At 41.9% G+C, this 25,656-nt stretch overlaps 1 protein-coding gene across 1 annotated transcript in view; it reads left to right on the top strand.

The window, feature by feature from the left end:
- Positions 1-25,656, top strand: part of UGCG (UDP-glucose ceramide glucosyltransferase) — a 33,576-nt gene that overhangs the window by 2,519 nt on the left and 5,401 nt on the right. Inside the window, exons 2-5 of the mRNA XM_075411445.1 lie at positions 17,146-17,287; positions 22,649-22,751; positions 24,809-24,910; positions 25,312-25,424. Of these exons, the coding sequence (XP_075267560.1) occupies positions 17,146-17,287; positions 22,649-22,751; positions 24,809-24,910; positions 25,312-25,424 (460 nt within the window). The remainder of the gene's footprint in view (positions 1-17,145; positions 17,288-22,648; positions 22,752-24,808; positions 24,911-25,311; positions 25,425-25,656) is intronic.

The following is a 25,656-nucleotide window of genomic DNA, read 5'->3' as shown; positions in this document are numbered from 1 at the left end:
ACAAGGCCAAATGCCGTGTCATGCACTTAGATCACAACAACGCCATGCAATGCCACAGGCTTGGGGAGGAGTGGCTGGAAAGCTGCCTGGCGGAAAAGGACCTTGGGGTGTTGGTCGACAGCCAGCAGTGTGCCCAGGTGGCCAAGAAAGCCAAGGGTGTCCTGGCTTATATCAGGAATAGTGTGGCCAGCAGGAGTAGGGAGGTGATCGTGCCCCTGTACTCAGCACTGGTGAAGCCGCACCTGGAGTTCAGTTTTGGGCCCCTCACTGCAAGAAGGACATTGAGGTGCTGGAGCGTGTCCAGAGAAGGGCAATGAGGCTGGTGAGGGGTCTAGAGAACAAGTCTTACGAGGAGCGGCTGAGGGAGCTGGGGCTGTTTAGTCTGGAGAAGAGGAGGCTGAGAGGGGACCTTATTGCTCTCTATAACTACCAAAAGGAGGTTGTAGTGAAGTGGGTGTTGGTCTCTTCTCCCAAGTAACTGTCAATAGGACGAGAGGCAATGGCCTCGAGTTGCATCAGGGGAGGTTTAGATTGCATGTTAGGAAAGATTTCTTTACTGAAAGAGTGGTCAGGCATTGGAACAGGCTGCCCAGGGAGCTGGTGGAGTCACCGTCCCTGGAGTGTTCAAAAAGCATGTAGATGTGGCACTTTGGGATATGATTTAGCAGGCATGGTGGTGTTGGGTGGATGGTTGGACTTGATGATCTTAGTGGTCTTTTCCAACCTATGATTCTATGATAAGTACATGTACCCCTGAAGGGACTGCGACCTGTGGGCAATCCGTGCTGGGGTGGGGATACCCCGAGGGACTGCAGCCTGTGGGTGACCCACCCCTGAGGAGACTGCAGCCCATGGCAGACCCATACTGGGGCATAGACTCTGCCAAAGGGATTGCAGCCCATAGGTAGGTCGCTCCAGAGCGGGTACATGTGCTGGAGCAGAGTAACAGTTAGGAAGCAACCAGCAGTGGAAGAAAATGAGTAAGAAGCCAGGCGTGGCAGAGAAACCATTACACACTGACTCTTGTCTCCTGTGTTGTCTCACTGAAGGACTTGGGAGGGACTGAGTGTAAGGAGCAGTAAAAACAAGAGCAGTTCAGATGAAAAGTTTGGGAGGCAAGGTCTCTGACTGAAGGTGAACCTGGGGAAGGAGGACAAAATGTACTTCCCTAGAAGGCTGTTTGTCTTTTTTTTTTTCTCAATACCCAAAGTAATTAATTGCCTGTTAGTTGGCAATAATTTAAAGTCAGTAGAATTCCTTGAATTGAGACTGTTTAGACTGTGACAGTAATTGGTGGGGAATGCACATGGCAGCTGGACCTGGTGTGGCTTGGGGCTGGAGTATTTGCAGTGGTGTGAAGCTTGGGAGGAGTTTGGGGGTTTGTTATTTGGAATTTGTGTTGCGAGTATATGTATTGTCTATGGGGAATTAATGCAGATGGTTTGTTAACGGATGGAAAACTTGGCAGCTGCAAAGTGGATGGGTAAGAATTGGAGTGGTCTTTTCCCAAACTGAGACACCCCTGGAGAACTATGTGCTTCCAGTAGGGCTCTCGAGATACCATCTCATCAGGTCCAGAGCCAGGAGCTGATTGTCAGAGTAATGGGCTGGTGGTAACAAGGGTATTTGGTGTTCATTGTGAAAATGTGGCCCTTGACGGGAGTTGAGTTCTGGGCTCCCCAGTTCAAGAAAGATGAAGAGCTACTGGAGAGAGTCTAGCGGAGGGCTACGAGGATGATGAGGGGACTGGAACATCTCCCCTACGAGGAGAGGTTGAGGGAACTGGGCTTGTTCAGCCTGAAGAAGAGAAGGCTGCGAGGGGACTTTAGAAATGCTTACAAATATCTGAAGGGTGGGTGTCAGGAGGATGGGGCCAAGCTCTTTTCAGTGGTGCCCAGTGACAGGACAAGGGGCAATGGGCACAAACTGAGGCACAGGAAGTTCCGTCTGAACGTGAGGAAGAACTTCTTCCCTCTGAGGGTGACGGAGCTCTGGAACAGGCTGCCCAGGGAGGTTGTGGAGTCTCCTTCTCTGGAGATATTCAAGACCCGCCTGGACGCAGTCCTGTGCAGCTTTCTCTAGGTGACCCTGCTTCGGCAGGAGGGTTGGACTAGATGACCCACAGAGGTCCCTTCCAACCCCTACTATTCTGTGATTCTGTGAGCAGCTGGTAGCACTGAAGTGACCGAATTGCAAGCTGTGCTGGATTGGCAAGCCGTTAGGAAGGAGCTGCCCCGGTTATGGTGACTTGGCAGATCTGTGGAAGCAGGACTACTGGTCCCCATAATGTGACCACACAGCAGCCCTTTGCTTCCAGTGAAATTAAGTAGATGCTGGACACCTACTGCAGCCATCCCTGGGAGATGGGAGATGTTCTTGCAGTGTCTGCGGTGGTGCTGGGAAACTGCAGCTGGTGGGATAGAGCTGATGGCTGGAGAAAGCACTGCTCTGGTGAGTTTGGAGCCTGTGCGACCTGTGAGCACTGCCCTGTGCAAGGGAGGAGGGCTGCAGGGTTGTCTGGTGGAATGTTATGTGGAGGAATGGCCTGGTCCTGCAAGCGAGAGACGTGTGTCAAGGGAATTAGCAGAAGGAGGTGATCGACTGTGTTTGCTTCGGCTGCTGGAGTGCAGTTGTGGGGACCGTACTTTATGCTTGCAGGCCATGGTCTGGAAACTGTGGTGGCTGGACACTGTTATTAGTGCCTCTCATGCCACAGAGACTGTTTTGTCCTGAATAGAGGGCACAGCAGACCACACTGTTTCCCAGACCACAGAGGTGTGAGGAGGTCTTCACTTATAGATGGAAACTCTTCTTGACATCAGTGGGACGGTGTAGTATTAGAGTAGAATTGTGATATGTGTAATTACTGAAAACTACTTATATTGTACCTGTTACAGGAAGTGAAAAAGAAGCATTAAACTAATCAGTCTTCCTGTTTTTCTCTTTATGGGCAGTATTGTTGGTTTAACATTTTTGAAAGTCATTGGGGCAGCGGCTGTTTGTCCCCTCTCTGCACTGCGTCTCGTGGTGCTGAACTGGTGAGTTGGAAGAGCTGATCTGTGCCGCTGAAGCACTAAGATAATGTTCAAACGTGTCAGCAAAGCTGCTGTGGCCTAGGCAGTCGTCCTCCTCGGGTTCCCTGTTGGTATTTTACTTGTTTGATTTAGCAAAACACTTAGAACATGTTCTGAATTAAGTAGATAAATGGGATTATTCCAGAAAGCAAGCTTTTTTGTCTTGAAGTGCTGTCAGCAGTTGTCAAGGTTAAGGTCATGACAGCAGTTCAGCTGTGTTGGTATGTGCTGTAATTGCCTAAAAAGATGTAGGTTTTGGGTATCTAAGGTACTGTACAAGGTTTCAGTTGAGCAAGAATGTCTGTTCTTCCATACTGCATTTGCAATGTCTGGTTCTTGCCACCTCTTTCCCCTACTGCCCTTCCCCACTTTGAATGGTTTTGATTTGTAAATAAGTATAGGAGGGTGGTTGGTTTCATAGTCCTTTAAAATAGACAGGTGGGCTGAAGCAATGAAATGCAAATAGCCACACTGTTAAGTCAAAAGGCCAATCTTTATAAATTGCCTAATGTATGTGATCATGAAATGGTCTTAGTTTGGTGTTCTCTAAATAATATCGAGTCAGTGAAGTAAATGCAGTAAACGTGGACCAAATAGCAGGTTTTTATAGCTAGCAATTAGATAAAGTGAGGTTTGCATATACTGCTCTGTATTGTTAGGCTGTAATATTTGACCTGTTTGAGTGCTATCCTTCATATCCAACTCGGGACCTCAGTTAAGATCCTTCCTTGCTTGCATATAGGCTCTTCATGGAATCAATCAAGAATGTTCAGGGTTGGAAGGGCCCTCTGTGGGTCATCCAGTCCAACCCCCCTGCCGAAGCAGGGTCACCTACAGCAGGCTGCACAGGACCTTGTCCAGGCGGGTCTTGAATATCTCCAGAGAAGGAGACTCCACAACCTCCCTGGGCAGCCTGTTCCAGGAGTTGAGCCACCGACTGATCCAGTAGGAAGAATTCAGTGTTGGAGATTATCTGATATACTGACTTGGAAACTATCTGAAGTTGTGGAAATTAAAAGGAATTTTCAGAACTAAAACCATATGTATAGCTATATCTGAAATGGAAGACCATGTGTGTGATGTGCTAATAAGGAAAAAAGACTTACAGTATTGGCTAAAGTGTTGTTCAGGAAACCGAGGAGTAATTTTTGGTATTTTAGCAGTTTATTAAAATAGTTATTTAATGATTCTTTCTAACTTCCATTTTAAGGATGTGCAAAGAGCAGAACAGAAGTCTCGTGAAATCAGGGGGAAAAAAGCAAAGAAAAAATGAAACTAAAGCCATTTTCTTGGGGTTTATGGCACTCTGATGCATCTTGTAATTCTGTGGCAGCGTATTTGCTGTTTTAACTGTATTTCAGAATAGAACTTTCTAGTTTAATAACAATAGGAGCTTTCTGAACATGGTGTGCTTCTTTCTAAAATAAAGCTGACAAGCAAAGCCTGCAGAACCTAGAAAATGGTTTATTTAAGCATAATCAGTCTGATCTCAGTTTCCTCGTTATGTCTTTAGACTTTAGTCTAAAAATGAAGGAAAGGTGTTACATATTTGTCTCTGAATCACTTGTTTACTTGTTGTTGTTGTTGATGATTAGTTCAGCCTGAACACCAAGCAGAGGTGTGTATTGTAAAGCTGTTCTGGGACTGAGGAGAGGTAGTGGAACGGCTTTTAAGTTAAGGAAGTCAAATTCAATCTTGGGTGACTTGCATGCAACATTGCCTCTGCCACAGAGTTCCTAGAAAATGGTTGGTAAATCTCTGAAGCTGTTTATATCTTGTTGCTTTATTTGCCTTATCCACAAAACTGAACTCATGGAGTTGTGTTCTGGTTTTGAGTCTCCGTTGTGCTTGTAACAGTTGTCAGTGGCAATTCTAATTATTGCACTTAATGTAAATCACTTTACGGCATCCACAGTCAGTTGATAATTAGGTTGTTCATCGTCTTGATTCACGGGTGTAAGTGGGAAGAGTAGTGCATGTCATTTAAGTGATAAACATTGCTGGTTTTAGCTTTTAAAAATAATGTAATTGTCTAGAAGTTACGGTAGTCAATGAAGAAATCTGTGTTCATGTGGTGTTTGAATGTCACTGGGCCCATTGTGCCTTGTCTGCTGAGTGACACCCAAGACTTCCAGAAACGTAAACGTAATAAGCCACCTGAATGTAGCTAAAAGTAATTAATAGCCTTAATGTAATGCATATGCACACAAGGAGGATTCAGTTTGCACAGATGCATAGAACTCAAGTTCGAGCTGAAGTACTTCTGCAGTGTTGAAGAGCTTTCTAAAACTGGCTTCCAAACCTAAACAAAAATCTCCACATAGCTGATGTTGGACTTCTTTTTTTTGTTGTTGTGTGAAGTCATTTTGATTGTTCGGTTAATAATCTATTGCTGTATAGTAATTGTGCCATTTTATTCTTAAGAAAACAACAAGTTTATATTTCTCTTGGCCCCATTTGATTTTCTTGTCACCATGTTTTTCTTTTCGTCCCTCCCTTGCTGCTCAGTCCGTGATTTGTGTCCAGGCTTACCTTGCTCTATTCTGTGACTTCTCTGCTTGTCTTCTGTCATCTATTTTTGATCTTTTTGCTTATTGATGGGGCTGTCTCTCTTCCTTGGAGCTGTCTTATATTTTCCACTGTCAGTGGCAGTAGATTCGCTAGAGTAGCTGTTAAGAGCAGAACTAGTTATTCACTGTGCCACCATAGGGTTGCATTTTCTTTGGTTTGTGGAAGTGCTTCAGAGGCAATCTTATCACAGATAGGAGCTGGGAGGGGATGTAGTGTAGATCTAACTTAAAAGGCAATCTTTAGAGAACTCGCGTGTTACTATCAGGTGTTACCAGGTATAAGTGAACTAACATTTTGATAGACTTTGATGGAGATAATGCCAATACTCATTTCTGTGATTAGAGGTACCCTTCGTTCTTGTTGATGGTCAAACTCAAACAGAAAACTGAGAAGTGTGATTGTACTGGAGCTTCTCTGGGAAGTGGCTGGAAGATGTCTAGCACAAGCAGAATGTCATGTCTGTTCTTGGGTTTGTCTTCATTCCTTAGCTGAATCTTTATTGAACTTGAACCACTTAACGCTGGAATTTTTCATGCAGGTTGTCTACCTCAGGGTAAATAGTTTTTCTAGTTATGTAGCTGATAAGCTTGATGTAAAATGTTGGTAACTTTAACAATAGATTGTTGTCTGTGATCTTGTACATGTACAACAGGAATGGAGCAAGTTCATGATCTGTGTTAGCAATCTCTTTCTGCAAAAATTCTTAGAGGGTTAAAAGCAAGCAAAGAAGAACTTGGATGTTTGACCACAAACTGGGACATTGGAGAAGCATGAAAAGCTGGAAAGTTATCTGAGGCTTCTGTTTGGTCTTTGGTAACACTTGCATCTTGCTGCTCTTTCTCTCAGTAACCCCATCTCCTATAATCTGTGTATTGAGGATGGACCCTAGTTTATGCAGAAACCTTAAGGTGCTTGCTGCGTTACATCCATACAACTTGATGAGTTGCTTTTACTCAGCAAGTGAATGACAGCGATGGAGCAGAGGCAAATCTGAAGGATAGCAATGCAAAGATACGGAGCTAAGTACAGTTACTGCAGAGGAACACAGGAAAGTGACAGGGTACAGGAACGCACAAGTGGCTGAGACTTACTGCTAACAAGTTTGAGGCAAAGGTGGGAGTCAGTTTTTCAGCACTGTGAAGGAAATCTGAGTGCTTAAGGCTGGAAATGCCCCTTGAAGGCTCAGTTCCAATCCCCTGCTCAGAGCTGGACCAAATGTCAGCAGTTTGCTCTATGCACAGTGCGTAAATGGGATAGTGATATTTTGTGATAGAAGATGGAAACCACTGAAGGGATGTTAAGTCTGAGAAGCACAAAATCATCAGGGGTCAGTGCTGGGCCAATAGTGTTTGACAACTTCATTAATGACCTGGGGGGTGGGGCATATCAGCAAATTTGCTGATGACACAGAATGGGGAGGAATGGCTGATACACCAGGTAGATGTGCTGCCATTCAGAGGGACCTGGACAGGGTGGTGAAATGGTCTGACAGGAACCTCATGAAGCTCAACCAAGGGAATTGCCAAGTCCTGCACCTGGCGGGAAGAACTCCCTGCATCAGCACAGTCTGGGGGCTGATAGGCTAGGAAGCAGCTAGGTGGGAAAAGGCCTGGGAGTGCTGGTAGATGCCAGTCTGGCTGTGAAGGGCAGTGTGCCTGTGGTGGCAAAGAAATCCAACAACGTCCTGGGCGGTGTTGCGGGCAGGTTTAGGGAGGTGATCCTTCCCCTCTACACAGCACCAGTAAAGTTTTGTCTGGAATGCAGTGCACAGTGTTGGGCTCTCCAGCGTGAGAGATGTGGATACACTGAAGTAAGTCTGGCTTAGGGCTGGAACAGCAGCATCTGACATACAAGGAGGGGCTGAGAGCAAGGACTGTTAAGCCTGGAGAAGGCTTGGGGGGATTCCATCAATGTGTGTAAATAGCTGATTTTGGGGAGGTGGAGGGGTGTGAGGAAGATGGGACAAGACTCTTATCAGTGGTGCCCTGTGACAGGAGCAGAGGCAAGCACAAATCATGTGAAAGACTCTCGTTTTAAGCAAAAGACGACTTTCATGGTTGAACACTGGAACAGGCTTTCCAGAGAGGTGGTGGAGGCTCCATCCTTGGAGACAGCACAGGCTGACTGGATGTTCCTGAGCAACCTGCTCAAGTTAATCCACTTTGAGCGAGAGGGTTGGAGTTGCTGATCTCCAGAGGTGCCTTCCAACCTCTGTTCTGTGATTTTGTGAAAGATGACACCCAGGCTGCTGCCTGGACTATGCCAGAGTGATAGACTGAGAAGGAAGTTGTGTGGAGGAAGTAAGTTGTCTTATGTTGCTTATAATGAACAAGGTAACATTTAACTGACACTGTGTAGTCACTAGACTTAAATTCAGGTAACCCTTAGGGGAAGACAGATCTGGAGAAAGCAGGAATTATTTTCTGAGTTATTTATACTAAGGTTGTGGTTGAATGAGGTTTTTGTTTTACAAGATTAATAATTAGGAAAAACAAAACAGTGCAGAAGCAGAATTCTGAGAGTAATAACAATGTGGGAGAAGACCCTTAATGTTGGAGGCAGTTAGGGAAGGCAAATTTTTTAACAGTGTGAGTCAGGAGGATAAGACATAGACTATAAACTTTGGGTGACAGTATGGTATTAGCAGCTCTGAACGTGAATGATTTAACAGAATGCAAGGAACCAAAGCCTAGTAATGACTGTCTAGGGTAGATTTAAAGGAGAGGAATTGTGACAGACTGGATAATATGCTTATGTTGGTAGGAGGGAAGATGGTGTAATAGGTGTGACAAGTGGGCTTTATAAACAAATCACATCTGTTTCAGCGGTTTGTGAGGAAGGGGAAGATAGAAGATTGCAGGGTTTAGATTATGTAAGGTGAAAATGAAATGAGTTGAGTTACTGGAGCATGTGGAGCTCTTGGAGGCCAAAAAAGCATTCAGCCTTGTATGTCAGCTGGAGTGGAAGAAGCTGAACAGTGGGATGAGGAAGAGTATAATCTTTTTGTTGGCTTTTGTCAGGATGTGAAGATTTCAAAGAAGTCTAAAGAAGCTGAGGCTTTACATGAACTGTGTTTCAGTAAAGGCACAGCTTTTCAGTAACATGGTCAAGTAGACTGGTAGATAAGTAGATAAGTGACTTTAAAAATTAATTTGTGAAATTTCTGTCAGAACTGTTCTTTGGCATTCTAAGTATATATTTCGTTTTACTGGTTTAGTAGAACACCCTTCAGTATTTGTGTCCATCACTCCCTGGGAATTGCAGAATGTCAAGTAGCAGTGTCAGAGTTCGCTGGGATTTTTACATTTTAACTGAAATGAGGTTCAGTGGTTTTAACACATTTAATATTGGTTTTGCATTTTACTGAAGACTGTTTTAAAAGAAATGATTAATTATGTTATTGTAATAAATGTTTTGCTATAGATCAAAAAAAGCTTTTCATTTTGCTAATTGCAAGGTGAATAGTCTTGCACTTGCTTAAATATGTTGCTTTTAATAATAGTTGATCACGACCTAGGCTAGACTATACCTTCTCATCATTGGCCTGAGTGAAGTCATGACTTGAATCAAATTATTGAAGTTGTAGCATGCATAAAGGCAGTCTTACACTGTCCTTTCGACAAGTAAGGTAAAAACATGTTTACGAATGTAGACAAAGATAGAAAGCCAAAGTGAAGCATTGTACTAAGTTTAAGATCAGGACTATCTTGGCAGTGCTACTTGTAACTTTTTTCTTTGGAATTGTTCTGTTTCGTAAGGCTATTTTTGAACACTTGATAGGTCTAGTATACCAATTGTTTCATTAAATTCTTTCATTAAACCAATGGGATAAGTAATAATGTATCTTTGTTGCCAGTCTGTGCTGGTAGTTTGTTTACTCTGTTTTAGACCATTTTATTGTTGCTTTCTGCAGAAACACCTCTTTGTAAACCGAAGACTGTTTTGGGTTGGGTTTTGAAGTTAAACATTCATTTCTACATTGTTTGCAAGTGTCCTAGTTTTATTAAGTGCTTGTCTTGAGGTTTTGGTTCAATATGTCTGTGGTAGTGACTTCCAAGGTGACTGCTGCTTTGGTTTGATAATGGATGGCACTTCGTTATGAAGCAGGAAAAAATACTTGTCATACGCACGCCTTGTTAGATATAAAATAATCAAGCTGCTGAAAATCAGATTTTGGTCAATGTACTTGGCTGTTATTGAGAAGATATCCCAAACAGTTTCTACTGAAATAGTTTTTCAGCTTAAATCAACATACATTTTTTTCTTACAAGCATTGCTGAAGTAAGATTCTGGGTTAAAAAGACATAGAAAACTTGCAGACTCATCTGCTTCATGAGAACATATATTTAGAATTGTTGAATGTTAATAATAACAGGAGCAGCAACAAGGAAGTGAGAAATTTTTCCTGTCTTCATCTTGCAGATCTCATATAATGGGCTAGGGGAGAGGGGGGAGTAGACAGGATTTTCAGGCTGCTGGGGTCTGTGGGGTTTATTTGCTGATTTTTCCCCTGCCTGCTGAGCTGACTGCAGAGTATGAGGTGGTACAGTGGGTGGCTGAAATAGAGAGTCAAGGGTGGTACCTGTTAATCTTTTGAAATACTAATGAGATGTTTCAAAATTAAGATATTCCACACTTCCTTTTTTAAACATCTTTGAGAGGTGACACATATGTTTCGTAACAGCATTTCCAAGCAGATTGTTCTATGTAGATTGTGTAGTGGTGAGAGGGGTAAATGTTTTTTAAATTGCTCTTCTGAAATGCTGTCAAATATGGTGTTGAGTGTAGAAGTGAAACTTAACATTGTCTTTTGGAGGTTTTTTATAATTGCTTTATTCAGTTCCTGATGTTCCTTATAGGAGACTTACTCAAGCTCTCCAAGGCATTTGCAGTGTGAGGGCAGTGACACTGTCGTGCTGACAATTGTGTAGTGCAGACAAGATTTACAGATTTTTCTTTTTATTCCCCCAACTGGTGGTAATAGGGCCTGGCACTGTGTGTTCAAACTTGTGTGGATTGGTGTTCAAGTAAGGTTTCTGCTTCAGTGGTATGCTGTTTTGTACTCTGGAAACACAGCTGAGTTAATTGAATTTAAAATGCCCTGTTATCTGCTGAAAATTAAGAGAAAATATTGGCCTGGTACTTGCTTTATGATTCGTTAATATAGTTTGTGTTTAGTTATTAACACAATTCTGTTACTGGCAGTTAACTGTTTTGGAAGCTTTGAGGGAGAAGAAACTAGAAAGTGTTGATGGGTGGCAGGGATATTTGGCACAAAGGGAGTAACTTGGGGTCTGTAGGAAGCACATTATCCAATGTTTAGCAAATGGTATAATTTAAACTTATGCCTTATGAAATGAATAGGGATGAGCTATTGTAATCATACAGATTTTCAAAATGAAATTTAGAAAACCCAATTGAATAGTCTCACGGTACAAATATTCTAAAGCTTTGTTTTGTAAAAGATCCTGTACTTAGCATTGAGGGGTTGATCCTGTACTAAAAGCTCTGCTGTGGGTGGTTGATCTGGCCGAGTTACTGCTATCCCCTGGAGATGCTTTCATAAATAAAACATAAATCATGCTGGATACAGTTCTCTGAAGTTGCATAATGTTTGTTGCGAGGAGTCTGTAGCAAAAAAGCATTTCTATTTCTGTGCCTCAGTGGCTCTTGATTTGATGCTCAAAGGGATAATCCAAAACCCGTCCAGCCCCTACACCTTTCTAAACATTTCTGCCGTTCTAATCTGCCTTTAGTGAGCATGTGGCTACATGGTGACTCGGATCAGCAAGCTAGCTTTTTCTGTGGGATAGTTCTCTGTTTGATTAGCAGGCTGATCCAATTCACCTTGTGGCACTGACTGTTTTGTAGCCACCGGTAGGCTGAGGATGTGGGAAAGAGAAACGGAATGAATTGCCGTTTTGATGGCAGCCTGCAGATAGACTACAAGGGAAAAGTGTGTGTTCATTTTAATGCTTAGTATGGTCCGGTAATGGCTGTATTGTAGGCAACTTGCTGTGTTTTTGTTAAGCAAGTTTCATTTCAGCTTGCTGAATTGGAAATTGTCTAGGATTCGGACAGTAAAAGGATTGCCACTACTTCAGGTTTAACTACAGTCTCTTGTATGGGATTCTGTTTATTTCTTTTGTCCTGCAGGTGTGGGGGCAGGGAGAGGAGTAGGAGAGGAATTTCTAGATTTAAAGAAAAGGGAGTGTTTGCTGTTTTTAAGTTGAGATCTGTACTGTTTGCTCTTTCTTCTTCCTGAAATAGAAGGGATTTTTCTACTTAAAACTCCAAAACATGTTTGAAAGAAGTTTAAAGTTCCCCCTCTCCCCACCCCTTTAAAAATAGACTGTATGAAGTTGTAGATTGCATCTACTGAACGTGACTTTTGTGATAGCATTTGGAAGATGCTTCTTAAAGAATTTCAGCTGTGTGTGAAGACTTCAAATTCAAAATGTCAAATAGCACTAGATGGATTTCTGATGTTTTGCATTGTATGATTTTGTTTGTCTTTATTACTAGTCACTGGCTGAACCACTGCTTCCCAAAACTGGAAGAGCAAATTGATTTGGAGAATATTTACCATCTGAAAAATTACAATGATCACAGTCTATGTGCTTTCTCACTCAGTTCTGTCTCAAGACTTTTAATTTGACTTTCATTTTTTGGTGGAAAAGCTTTGACTCTTGCTATTTTGGAGCTTGTTTTAAGGTTGCTTTTTTAAAAATCATTCCCCTTCCTCTCCACTACCCTTTGTGATTTCAGTGCATTACATTCTAAGATCTTTTTTTTTTTTCCTGTGGGGTGTGTGTAGTACAGGAGAAAACCACATTGAAAGTGAATGAAATGTTTGGTCCGCCTTCTATCCTCAGCTGGCATGTAATGAAGCACTAACCAGTTGCAGCATGCTTTTCAGTGTAAAGTTCTAGTATGCAAACAGTAGGATTGCATTTTTGTTTTCAGTTTTTTTGCAGGCAGGCACAAACCTATGACTGTTTCTCTGCTGGCAGACAGCCACAAGAAGTCTGTACTACAAAGTGGGCACCTGAATCTTATCCACCGTTTCCTTCTTTCAGACTTGTCTTCTTCCCTCTACCTCTGAGCATTTTCTCAAGGCCAAGTGACATGTTAATTGTTTTTAATTACAACTGCTGCCATACTAGGGTTTCCTCTTATGTCCTTTGCATTTGTCCCCAGCCGTGCAGTTCTGCTCCTCCCTGTTGTTGGATCTGAGTCAGTGGCTGCGTGGATTGACTTGCCGTGTGTGTGTGTGGCTGTGGAATCAGATGTGTGCAAGTGCAAGAGTGGAGGATGGGGCAGAAAGCCCACCTGAGAACAGTTCGGTTGGCTGGTGGGATGGGTTGACCCCAGCCAGCAGCCAAGCAAAGGTGTCCTGAACTGGCACCGGCACATTTCTATGGGGCAAAGTCTTCCTTTCAGCCAAGAGAGCTAGAAGGGTGGCATGCCTTAAGTATTACTTCAAGAGTCACTTGTGAATGCTAGCAGAGTTTTCTACTAGTAATTAATTCTGGCTAGCTGTTTCTGGTGGGCAAATGTGGGCAGGAGCAAGCTGTCAGGGAGTGAATGCTGTAAAGGAAAACTGTGGTGCAGAGTTGGTTGTGGAATAGTTTTCAGGGGACTGGCCCTAATCTGAGTGTATGTTTCTGGAGGAGGGTGCTGGGCCCCTGATGCTTCCTTTGTGCTGACACTGGTGCTCCTCTGACTCTGATAAGTGGACTTATGCTGCTCATCCATGGGCAGCTCAGCTCTTCTGGAAGCCCACTGAAGCCTGAGGAGGAAGGGCACCCTATTCCTCCTCTTCTGCTGTGATCTTGGCAGCGTATTCTCAGCCACCTTCTTGAACACACTCTGCAGCTTCTTGCAGCCTTCCTTAAGGTGCCCTAACTCTAATTTGGCAGAAGACAACCTGATGTGGAAGGATAAAACACAGATTTAATTTTCTGTCAAGTGAGTGAGTTGAAACAGGATTGTATGGGCATGAGAAATAGCATGGTGTCTTGTTTGGCTGGTGTTGATGGCAGCACAGAGAAGGAGCACTGGGGGATCTTTGCTAGCGAAGCTGCCTGATCATCTTGCCACATCCTATCAAACTGTGTACTTGCTGAGTTAAACTAACAAAATGTGAACATTACAAATGGGGTAATATTTATGTGGTGGTTTAAGTATTTCAGCTAGGTCACTGTGGGATCAGACAAGTGTCACCACAACTGAGAAGCACAGCACATCTTAAAAAAAGAGGGGAAAGGAGGAAAGATAGAGTGCCCCCATGGAGGGAGGGAGGAAGTATAGTCTTAGCCTTTAAAGAACAAAAGTTTTGTTGCTACATTTGATACAGGTTAGCAAGAATTCGTCATGCAGTATACCGGGCAGTGATAACTCAGTAGCTTGGATTTTGTCTTTGGAAATCCTTTTTTTTCTTCTGCTGAAAGAAGATATCTAGATTACAGTTGCTTCTGGGGGTTAAATATTATCATGTTAAGGAAATAAGTTTGAGAATATTTTGCAGATGCCTCTTACGTGATGCAGGATAGTTGAACTATGACTCCTGACACCATTATGCGTCCTGCTGCTTTTTTCTTTCCCCACCTACGTACAGTGGCACTGGGCTGGTTAGACAGAATTTCACAGTTTTACTGCCTAGGGATTGCAGGCTGATCCATTTAATATATGTAGTTTGCAAAAGTGCTTATAGATAACCTGGCTAGTGGTCTTTCACGCACAGAATCTGAAAGTGCCTTTAAATAGTACTCTGGCAGCATCTGTTTGATAGCTCAAAGTTGTTATACATTCCTTGGTGTAGTGTTTTTCTGCTGCTTAATGCATTAGGCAGAGGTAGAAAAAAATGCATTAAGCAAGTACATCTGTATAGTTAGTGTTTTTGACTGCTTTGGCTAGTTGTAATGCAAGATTATGTATATAATGTTCTATACATGATAGAAACTTTGTGAAAGGATTGCTTTCCTTTGTAGTTTTGAACTGTATGTGTCATACACACTGCATGGTAATGAAGACCACTGTGATCGCAGCACCTTTTAGAGAGAACTGAACTAGCATAAGCACAGGCTTGTACTCAGAAACACCAGCTTACTGCTTCATCCATTTTACCTCTGCTTTGGAGACTTTGGTGCATATTCTGTAACACACAACTTAATTTAGAAAATACCTGCATGAACAGTGTTAGCATTGTTTAAATTTAGTCTGTTATTTTTACTTTCATGTTAAATGCTAGCCTTAATTGAATATTGTAACTTGTTTTTTATGATGGTTGGTCTGTTTCTCTGTTGGTGGTAGGTTTTCACTTGTGACTTTTAAATTCTTCTTCAGAATATACCACTTCACAAACAGCCTTCCTCAGTGTAAAATGATCTGGTTTACTGTTAATTTGCCTCTTGCTCCATAGAGTCTAGCAGAGCATTGCAATTACTGGTGTGGAAATTGCTTTACCTTAGTATCAAAATACCACAGTGCTTTCAGGATGTCAGGCTGCCACTTTTGTGCAGCGTTATGAATAGAACATGAACTGAAGTCTTATTTTTGAGATAGCATGTTAGAGGCAGGTTTACCATACTGAACCGTATTCCGTCAAAAGTCTCAGTGTATGGTGTTTCATAGCTGAATAGATCCTGAAAACGCTGTGTGCCTCTTTTGCATGTTTTCCAAGGTTTCCCTATCTTACAATTCAATCACCTGCGTAATCCTATGTCCCGGCATGGTTTGTAATACAATGCTTTGCAAGATTCTGCAGTTTTATCGCTTGGTGCTGCTTCTTTACCACAGTCCTGCCTCAAGTCTGTCTTCATCCTTTCCCTCCTTACCTTTTTCCATTTTCTCTGCCACTTCCTTGTCTTTCCTCTTCATCAAGGTTTTTGGCTCTGTACAAAGCTATGTGCATTACTATGGTCTGTTTTAAATGGAGTGCTTTTGTTTTTCCCTTGCATTATCTGCCTTTTGTACCTCCTGGTCAAAGCTGCATTCTTGAGACTCTCCCTGCTTATTGGCACTCAAGCCCTTGTTTGCTGTTACGTTTGTGAAAACTGGTGAGGATATTTTTCTATGCATGCTTTTCTTACTTTGCTCTGACTGTCCCCTGGCTGTTAGTTGCTCAGCAAGACTATTTCAGTTTACCTCTGCAGTGTCCAGGCTGGGACTCAATAACAGTACAAGGACACCATCTACTTTGTCCTTATGTCTTTTTAGCAAGCCCATAGTTTATCCTCTGCAACAGCATTATGCCCTTGGTGTCCAGCTGCAAACCTGCCTGAAATGAGCATTCTGGGGGGGTGGGGATGCGTGAGGTAACACATATAAGGATGTCACTTCCATTTCAGGAAAAAAAATTCTGGAGAACTACTGGAATCTCTGCTTAATGGAGCTTCTTCATAGTTCAGTGATTTCACTTGGTCAGACACATTCTTCAGGAGCATACTTCCAGGGACTTTTTTTTTTCTATTTAACCAGGACGAAGCACTCCATGAAGCAACTGTATTCCCATTTTTGGAGTTTTTTTTTGAGGCAGCATCCTGTGAATTTTAAAGTGTGAAAGTTTTTTTTTTAAGTTAAGAATTGATACCATTAGGTACATGCTGCAATAAAATATTCTTTCAATCTGACTGCTATGTGTGTTGGAGAACCACAGTATGCAGTATGTACACTAATCTGCAAATGCTAAGTTTCACCAAATTACTTTTCTCCAGTTATTTTAAATTATATATATATTGATACAGATTTGATTATATGCTGGCCCATCAAGCTTTCAGAATTTAATTTTGCATTTGTTCACACCAGGCGTATAGGATTAAACGTTCATGGTAGTGAGTTGACATCATCCTTGATTTACTTTGTGTAGTCATTGCTGAAATACTAGTGATTGTTGGGAACCGTGTTCTTGTTATGTTTCTGCTTCTGACAAAGCCTGATGTCCGGTTTCTAGGATTCTTATACTACAGTTGATTCATCCTTATCCTTTTCTTACAGGTGTTTGTTAGCAAACTGATCAGTAGGATCAACTGTTTCCCCTGTGCTTGCATTTTACTATAAGTTTGGCATAACTTAATGCAGGCAAAAGCACCTGACTTCTCCTTTTTTGCCTTGTTTACATTAAGTTGTTTTTTCTGATTATCCTGTTATAATACTATGAGTTTTAATGCTATGGAGGAAGGCAGAAAAATCTTGTCTTCTGTGTAGTCTGAAAAAAGTGATACTCCTGTTGTTCAAAATGTGTAGTGCAAAATGCATTAATCTGAAATGTCTAATAAGTTGAGTAAGGTTGAATTTAACCTACATACAATGCTAAGGTTTTTTTAGGCATTCTCTCTAACACGTCAGCTGTCAGATATAAAAATAGTTGTTGTCTCCACAATCAAAACTAACTTTTTTGCAGCAATTTTAACTTCCAAGCTTAGTTCTGGCTTTATTCTGAATGGAGTTCTTTAGCCTATTTGTCTTATGCGGTGGCATATGTTATTTCTCCTTACAGACGCCTTCACCTCAATAAGAAAGCTACAGATAAACAGCCATATAGCAAGCTTCCTGGTGTTTCACTTCTAAAGCCGCTAAAAGGTGTGGATCCTAACCTGATCAACAACTTGGAAACCTTCTTTGAACTGGATTATCCAAAAGTACGTATACTATTTAATGTCTTTTTTTTTTCTCCCACGCCTCCAAAAGTCATATTGGTAGCTTGGGCTAGAACTACACAACCTGATTATGTCTTGATTATTGTTCTTCCTTCCACAGGAAGTGCATAATTACACATTTTACTTGTTGCAAACAAAACTCACTACTTTGACCAAGGCCTAGGGATGAAACATTCTCTACACTTCGCTAAGACTTGTTTAATCATTATTCCAATATTGTGGTGTTTATAGCAGTATGAAACCTTTCAGTCTTTAAAAGATCATTTCAAAGGCCAGACACCTTCCCCAGTTAACTACTTCCATGTAACAGATTCTCTAAAAGGGAATAAAAGAGAATCTAAAAGATTCTCTTAACTGATAGCCTGAAACTTTCTGGTGGTTCTTACTGATGGCTCACCTAATGAAGAGTTAAGGTGGTGTACTTCACCAGTTGTTGGTCGGTAGGATAGTCTCCAAGCCCAAATCACCTATTGGTGTTGGGGAAAAAAATAGTTAATAAAAGCTTACATTTGCTCTTGAGCACTGGTTGACTTTGAGATAAGTGATAAGTAGTATAAGTGATAACTGTGTCAGATGCTGTCCTTGCTCTAAGGAGCTTATAACTTAAGAGAAATCTGCAAATGTTTACTGCATTGTTCATTACTTCGTGAATTCTTCTGTGGATGGAAAAAGGACTACATTTTCTACTGCATACCTCATGAATTCTAAAAGTTGTAACTTTTAATAAAAAACTATTTTCTTAATTTTTTTCGAAACTGCTTCTGACACTGAAGCTTCAGTTGTAGAAGGTCAAAGGTATGTGTAAGCTGTACAGCGAGTTTCCTTTGTGTATTCTGACCGAGAGCTTTAAACTTACTCCTAAGTAGGCAGGGTAAAACAAACCAAAAAAACCACTCACAATCTGAAACTTGTTAGAAGTTGGATAGTTTTTCTGCAGTGAAGCTTGGGGCCTTTTGAAACGCTTCAGGCGTGGATGTTTGAATCCTTTCAACTCAACAAAAGTGCAATAAGTGTGGCCAAGATAAGTTTGAAGCATGCTAGAGGCATGCTGTGTATGCCAATATGGCAAACAGTGCAAAGAAACTACAATAGCATCTTAAGCTATTTTATGACTACAACGAGCATCAAAACATTGTGCAGCTGAAACGTTTAACTACAAATACAATTGGTTTGAGAATTTAGAAAAAGAGTTATGCTGGATCTTACTTTATGAGATAGTCTTGACCCGTACTTTTGATAACTTATACATATGATTGGCAGTCTTAAAAGATTGCCACTCCACACAAATCTGAATTTCAGATAATAAATGACATCATATTTTTCCTAAGGAGAGTTAAAATGGAGGTACGAATGCTTCATTTTACTGGGACACAGGTTACACAATACAAGCAAGATCTCAAAACTGTTTGAAAACACTTTTGTATAGTAACTACAAAAATAATTCGAGAGATTGACATTTTTGACCACAACAGTATTGCCTGGCATTCAAAGTTCAGCTGTCTAGGGAAAAAAAATTATTAGAAAAGAATAATCTTAAACTTGTTCCAGTGAAGCTGAGTTCAGCCTGCAGTGGTACCGATTTTCTAATACTCTTCTGTGATACCCCATATGTGAAATAATCTTGTCTTGCATGGAAGTCATCATGCAGCTTCTAAACAGCAGGACTTAAATGTATTTTTATCAGTTAACAACCTTACCTACAGTGCATATTGTAACTTTGGCAGAAATCTTTCTATTCATATTGTGTCCAAATGAACTTGATTGTAATGTTTATGTAGAATCATAGAATCATAGAAAGTTTTGGGTTGGAAGGGACCCCTAGAGGTCATCTAGTCCAACCCCCCCGCAGCGAGCAGGGACACCACTAACTAGATCAGGTTGCTCAGAGCCCTGTCCAACCTGGTCTTGAATGTTTCCAGGGATGGGGCCTCCACTGCCTCTCTGGGCAACCCGTTCCAGTGTTTCACAACCCTCATTGTAAAGAATTTCTTCCTTATATCCAGCCTAAACCTACCCTGTTTTAGTTTAAAACCATTACCCCTCGTCCTGTCACTGCTGTCTCTACTAAAAAGATTGTCCCCATCTTTCCTAAAGGCTCCCTTTAAGTACTGAAAGGCTGCAACCAGGTCTCCCCGCAGCCTTCTCTTCTCCAGGCTGAACAAGCCCAACTCTCTCAGCCTGTCCTCATAGGAGAGGTGCTCCAGCCCTCGCATCATTTTTATAGCCCTGCTTTGGACCCGCTCCAACAGTTCCATGTCCTTCTTGTGCTGAGGGCTCCAGAGCTGAACACAGTACTCCAGGTGAGGTCTCACCAGAGCAGAGTAGAGGGGCAGAATCACCTCTCTCGACCTGCTGGCCATGCTTCTCTTGATGCAGCCCAGGACACGGTTGGCCCTCTGGGCTGCCAGCACACATTGCCGGCTCATGTCCAGCCTTTCGTCTATCAGTACCCCCAAGTCCCTCTCAGCAGGGCTGCTCTCGATCCTTTCATCCCCAGCCTGTATTGATAGCGGGGATTACCCCGACCCAGGTGTAGGACCTTGCACTTGGCCTTGTTGAACCTCATGAGGTTCACACAGGCCCCCCTCTCCAGCTTGTCCAGGTCCCTCTGGATGGCATCCCGTCCCTCTGGTGTCTCGACCATACCACTCAGCTTGGTGTCACCTGCAAACTTGCTGAGGGTACACTTGATGTCGCTGTCCATGTCATTGATAAATATATTGAACAGCACCGGTCCCAGTATGGACCCCTGAGGGACTCCACTCGTCACTGGTCTCCATCTGGACATTGAGCCATTGACCACTACCCTTTGGCTGCGACCATCCAACCAATTCCTTATCCACCGAACGGCCCACCCATCAAATCCATGGCTCTCCAATTTAGAGAGAAGGATGTTGTGGGGGACTGTGTCAAAGGCTTTACAAAAATCCAGGTAGATGGCATCCATGGGTTTTCCCTTGTCCACCCTTGTTGTTACACCATCATAGAAAGCCACTAGGTTGGTGAGGCAGGACTTGCCCTTGGTGAAGCCATGCTGGCTGCCTCGAATCACCTCCCTGGCCTCCATGTGCCTTAGCATATCTTCTAGGAGGATCTGTTCCATGATCTTCCCAGGCACAGAGGTGAGGCTGACAGGTCGGTAGTTCCCAGGGTCTTCCTTTCTACCCTTTTTGAAAAGGGGCACAACGTTTCCCTTTTTCCAGTCACTGGGAACTTCTCCTGACTGCCATGACTTTTCAAATATCATGGAGAGCGACTTGGCAACTACGTCAGCCAGTTCCCTCAGGACTCTGGGATGCATCTCATCAGGTCCCATGGACTTCTGTACATTTAGGTTCTGCAGGAGGTCCCGAACCTGGTCTTCACTTAGAGCTGGAGGGAATTTACCTTCCTGGTCTCCTTCATGCCATTCATCGACTCGGGAGGGGCGAGGAGAGAGGTTGCCAGTGAAGACTGAGGCAAAAAAGTTGTTGAGTACCTCAGCTTTCTCCTCATCTGCTGTTGCCAGTTCGTCGGTCTTGCTCATGAGCGGGGGTATGCTTTCTTTGACCATCTTTTTCCTATGTAGATAGGCATCTTTGTATTTCTTCTGCTTTAGTCATGCATTTTGTAGTCCTTTGCTTTGTTACTGCATACAAAGGCCATTTACTGTGAAATTTCCTGTCTTCAAATAATGGAGTGTCAAAGTTTTTTATTTCTGGTTGAATTTCGTGGAGAATATGGATATAGAAGTATCATTGCTACTGTGGATTGAAGATTAGTTATTTAATTACTAGCAAAAATAGTTGTTTTTACACATTTATTGGCTGAACAGTGAAGAACTGATTTCTTCAGCTGGTAATTTCTATGGTGTTCATGCTGTCAGGATTGTTCTGTTGTGGTGGAAGGATCTGTCTCCTTAATGAGACAGATCTTTTAGCCTTTAAATACCATTTTCCATGCCGATAAAATGATAGGAATCAAATACTGCTTGCTCTTTAGGCAAATCGGCTTTGAGTTTGCATTCGAGAAGTAGAGATGTGTTTGTCTAATAGCTTGTACTGCTAGACCAAGTACTACCAACTCCCGCTTAGTGGTTGAGGATTTTAAGTTTCTACAATATTCTGAGCGCACTTAGTGGTTGGTTTTTTATATTTAGCAATACCATTTCTTTATTGAAAGAATGTATTTATTTAACTTCACGTCTTCTTTTGTATGAAATACTTCTTACTGAACAAGAATATCAGAGACTCTCATCACTGAGCCCACAGGCAGCTTTTGAAGTTCAGATTAATTTTTGCTATAGTAGTTTACTGAAAATGAAGCTCATTGAGGTGACATAATAGTATAAGGGAGAAGAAGAACTGTTTTGATCACTAGTAGGGACTCTTATTTACAACTGCTATATCAAATGTGGTGCAAGAAAATTATTTTTAATGAGAATGAATTTTTAAATCTTGGACTGTAAAAATGGCTTCTAGGTATCTTAGTCAAATTTGCATTTTCTGAATTCTATTCTTTGGGTTTCAGCTCTAATACATTGTTGTAATAGTTCAGTAATTTGAATGGGGAGAGTGGAAGATTATGGCAAGTAAGGAGCATTCAAGGAATTTGCTGTTAATGTGGAAACAGAAAAACCTCCATTGAGGCTTGCAAAGCTGTCTCAAAATGTTGGGTGATTCTTAATGCTATTTCCTCACCTACTGTCTGTACCTCATGTAACAAGCATGTACCTTGACTGCTGAAATAGCCACAGTTTTCTCTTATGTCTTGTTGATTTTTTTAACTGTTATTCTATTAAGGAGGAAAATACAGATACATTACATATGCGTATGTGTTCCTGAGCTTGGCTTCATTATACAAGGAAGTGTATGTCTACTGGTCTCTATGGGTTGTCTTCCAACTCTATTCTGCATATGTGTCTACAAAGTAAAGGAAAAGTTGTAGTTCATAAGTATGCAGTTGAGTGTATCATGACATCATTCCTTTGATATTTTGTGTGCTGTAATTTTATTGAATATAAGTTTGGATTTAAGATTCATATGTGAACACAAATGGAAGTGGAAATAAAAATTTTACCTTGTATGCCAGGATGTCTTGCTTCATGCCTAATAGAAACCCTTCCGATAACAAAAAAATTAATGTTCCTCAGTGCAGAAGTTTATTGGAATACAGGCTTGGTTCTTCTTTCACAAGTACTTGATTGTGCATTAGAAAAAAGTCGTCTTCAGCTGTAAAACAACTTCTTTGTTTTTATTTTTAATGCTATAACAATGCTCTTTATTTCAGTTTGGTACACCATTAAACTTTATTCCCTAGACCATACTGATGTTAAGTGTGTGTATATGTTTTTGTTTTTACTAGTATGAAGTACTACTCTGTGTACAAGATCATGGTGATCCAGCTATTGACGTGTGCAAAAAGCTCCTTGGCAAATACCCCAATGTTGATGCTAGACTGTTCATAGGTAAGCAGTGTAACTCAAAGGTGAGACTCTTCTAAAATGTTTTTAGGTCATCCAGCTACGTATACAGTATTCTAAAATTGTAGTTATCTTGTTCAGCCACTTTGGTTCTATGGCTTAATTAACAGGTTGGGGTAAAGAAGTAAGTTTGTAGTCACAATCTGTGACATAAGTCCAAAAAAACTCCAGGAAGAATGATTTATGCAACCCCTGCAACTTTTTCCTTCTAAATCTGAAACAGCAGATAAAGTCCAGTCTTTGCACTGAACTACATGTGCAGGAAGTGACATGAAGCTGCATTTGTATTTGAGCTTGAGGTCCTGCAGCAGTGCTTTTTCATCAGTTTAGGCTGTAGGGCTCTTCCTTCAATTTACATTTGAATTAGAGGAGGGAAGGGATACAAGAACTAGATAGTAGAATGTAATTGTTTTTTCTCTAACATGAAACAAACTAGTCAAGGGAAAAGCAACAGATGTGATGTGGACTTCTGTAAAGCCTTCAACATGGTTCCGCACAACATCCTTCTCTCTAAATTGGGGAGATAGGAATTTGATTTTGGATTTGTTCATTGGGTAAGGAATTGGTTGAATGGTCACATCCAGAGGGTAGTAGTCAATGGCTCGGTGTCCAAATGGAGATTGGTGACAAGTGGTGTCCCTCAGGAGGCTGTACTGGGACCAGTGCTGTTTAATATTTTCATCAATGACATAGCAGGATCAAGTGCACCCTCAGCAAGTTTGTGGATCACATCAAGCTGAGTGGGTGCAATTGATACACCAGAAGGACAGGATGCCATTCAGAGGGACCTGGACAGGCTGGAGAAGCGGGCCTGTGCGAGTCTGGTGAGGTTTAACAAGGCCAAGTGCAAGGTTGTGCACCTGGATTGGGGCAGCCCCCACTATCAATACAGGCTGGGGGATGAGGGGACTGAGAGTAGCCCTGCTGAGAAGGACCTGGGAGTGCTGGTTGACCAGAAGCTCAGCATGACACACCAATGTGCGCTCACAGCCCAGAAGGCCAACCACATCCTGGGCTGCATCCCAAGCACTGTGGCCAGCAGGGAGAGGGAGGTGATTCTGCCTCTCTGGAGAGACCCCACCTGGAGTAATGTGTCCAGCTCTGGAGCCCTCAGCACAGGGCAGATCTGGACTTGTTGGAGCAGATCCAGAGGAGGCCACAGCAATGATCCAAGGGCTGGAGCACCTCTGCTATGAGTGAAGGCTGAGAGAGTTGGGACTGTTCAGCCTGGAGAAGAGAAGGCTGTGGGTAGACCTTACTGTGGCCTACTAGTACCTGAAGGGGACCTTAAGAGAAAGACAAGGACAATTGTTTTAGCAGGGGCTGTTGCGACAGGACAAGGGGAAATGGTTTTAAACTGAGGGAGGGTAGATTTAGACTGAATATAAGGAAGAAAATCTTTACAGTGAGGGTGGTGAAACACTGGAAGAGGTTGCCCAGAGAGGTGGTCGATGCCCCATACCTGGAAACATTCAGTGTCAGATTGGATGGAGCTCTGACCAACCTGGTCTAGTTGAAGTTGTCCCTGTCCACTGCAGGGGGGTTGGGCTGGATGGCCTCTAAAGGTCCCTTCCAACCAAGAGCATTCTATGATCATTCTGTGTCTGTCAGTTGGACATGCAAGAGTGCGTCTTACTTTATTTTGCTCCCTTTTCATTTTTCTGCTAAAATTACTGTAGAGTATAATGGTCACAATCAGCAGTGTTAAGAAATAAGAGGAAGAGAATATTTACCTGACAACATAGTACTGAAATTTGTAGTTCTGCTGCCCTTTTAATTACATTAACTTTGTTACTCTGCCATTTTAAGAAAACATTTGATATTTTTTTTGCATTTTAATTCACTGCATCATTGTAGTAAATCTAAAATATAGAAGTGAAGGAATATGTAACATTTAAATCCTTTTCGTAGAAGTGTACTTTAAAAATTGATGGGCAAACTTTTACTGTTCTTTAGTAAGTGTATCTAAATATTTTGGATCTTGAATCTGAGTTCTAAAAATGCCCCATATATTTCTTTTGTATGATGTTTGTATTTTTTAGGTGGCAAGAAGGTTGGCATCAACCCCAAGATTAACAACTTAATGCCTGGCTATGAAGTTGCCAAATATGACCTCATATGGATTTGTGACAGTGGAATCAGAGGTAGGTTTGTATTCTGATGTGCTGACTGTTACATTGCTCTTATTCCCTGTAGGTGAACAGTTGTTGGAGATTATTTTGTCTGAGAATACAAGTAGAAATGAAAGTTAAAAATCTGGAAGCAATATTTGCATGATATAAAAATGTTTAATCTCTAAGGTGGAAATCCTAGTCCCATTTAAGAAAATACTGTTCTAACTGTTTCCATTGTATTTGTTGTTGATCATAACAATGATGTTAATCACTATTATTATTTTTGTGAAACTTTGTCCCTCCAAAATAATGCACATCAGAGTATATGCGTTCTTGATACTGGTAATAGAATGATAAGTAGTGTCGCCATACAGTAGTCTGCTAATGACAGAATTGCTCAATGAACTGTCTTTGTTTCGTCTGTCACTTAGTAACGCCAGACACACTGACAGATATGGCGAATCAAATGACTGAAAAAGTAGGCTTGGTCCATGGGCTTCCCTATGTTGCAGACAGACAGGGTTTTGCTGCTACCCTTGAACAGGTGAGTGCAATGTTGCGGTATTTTCTGGGGTGTTTTCTTTGGTGTGTGTTTGGGTTTTGTTTTTTTTTTTCTCCCAAGGCCTTGCTGACTGAAAGTTGTATAGTGCCTCTTACACCTTTTGAGTGAAGAAATGTTTATTTTCAGCTGCAGTCACACTCAGAACTACCTGGGATAACTTTCAAATGCTACAAAATTCTACTGTGGTGCTCTGAACATTGATTCAGTATTTAAG

The sequence above is a fragment of the Opisthocomus hoazin genome, chromosome Z, assembly GCF_030867145.1.
Source record: "Opisthocomus hoazin isolate bOpiHoa1 chromosome Z, bOpiHoa1.hap1, whole genome shotgun sequence".
NCBI lineage: Eukaryota > Metazoa > Chordata > Aves > Opisthocomiformes > Opisthocomidae > Opisthocomus > Opisthocomus hoazin.
Note: the sequence above shows the minus strand (reverse complement) of the source record. Positions and strands in the feature narration are given on the sequence as shown.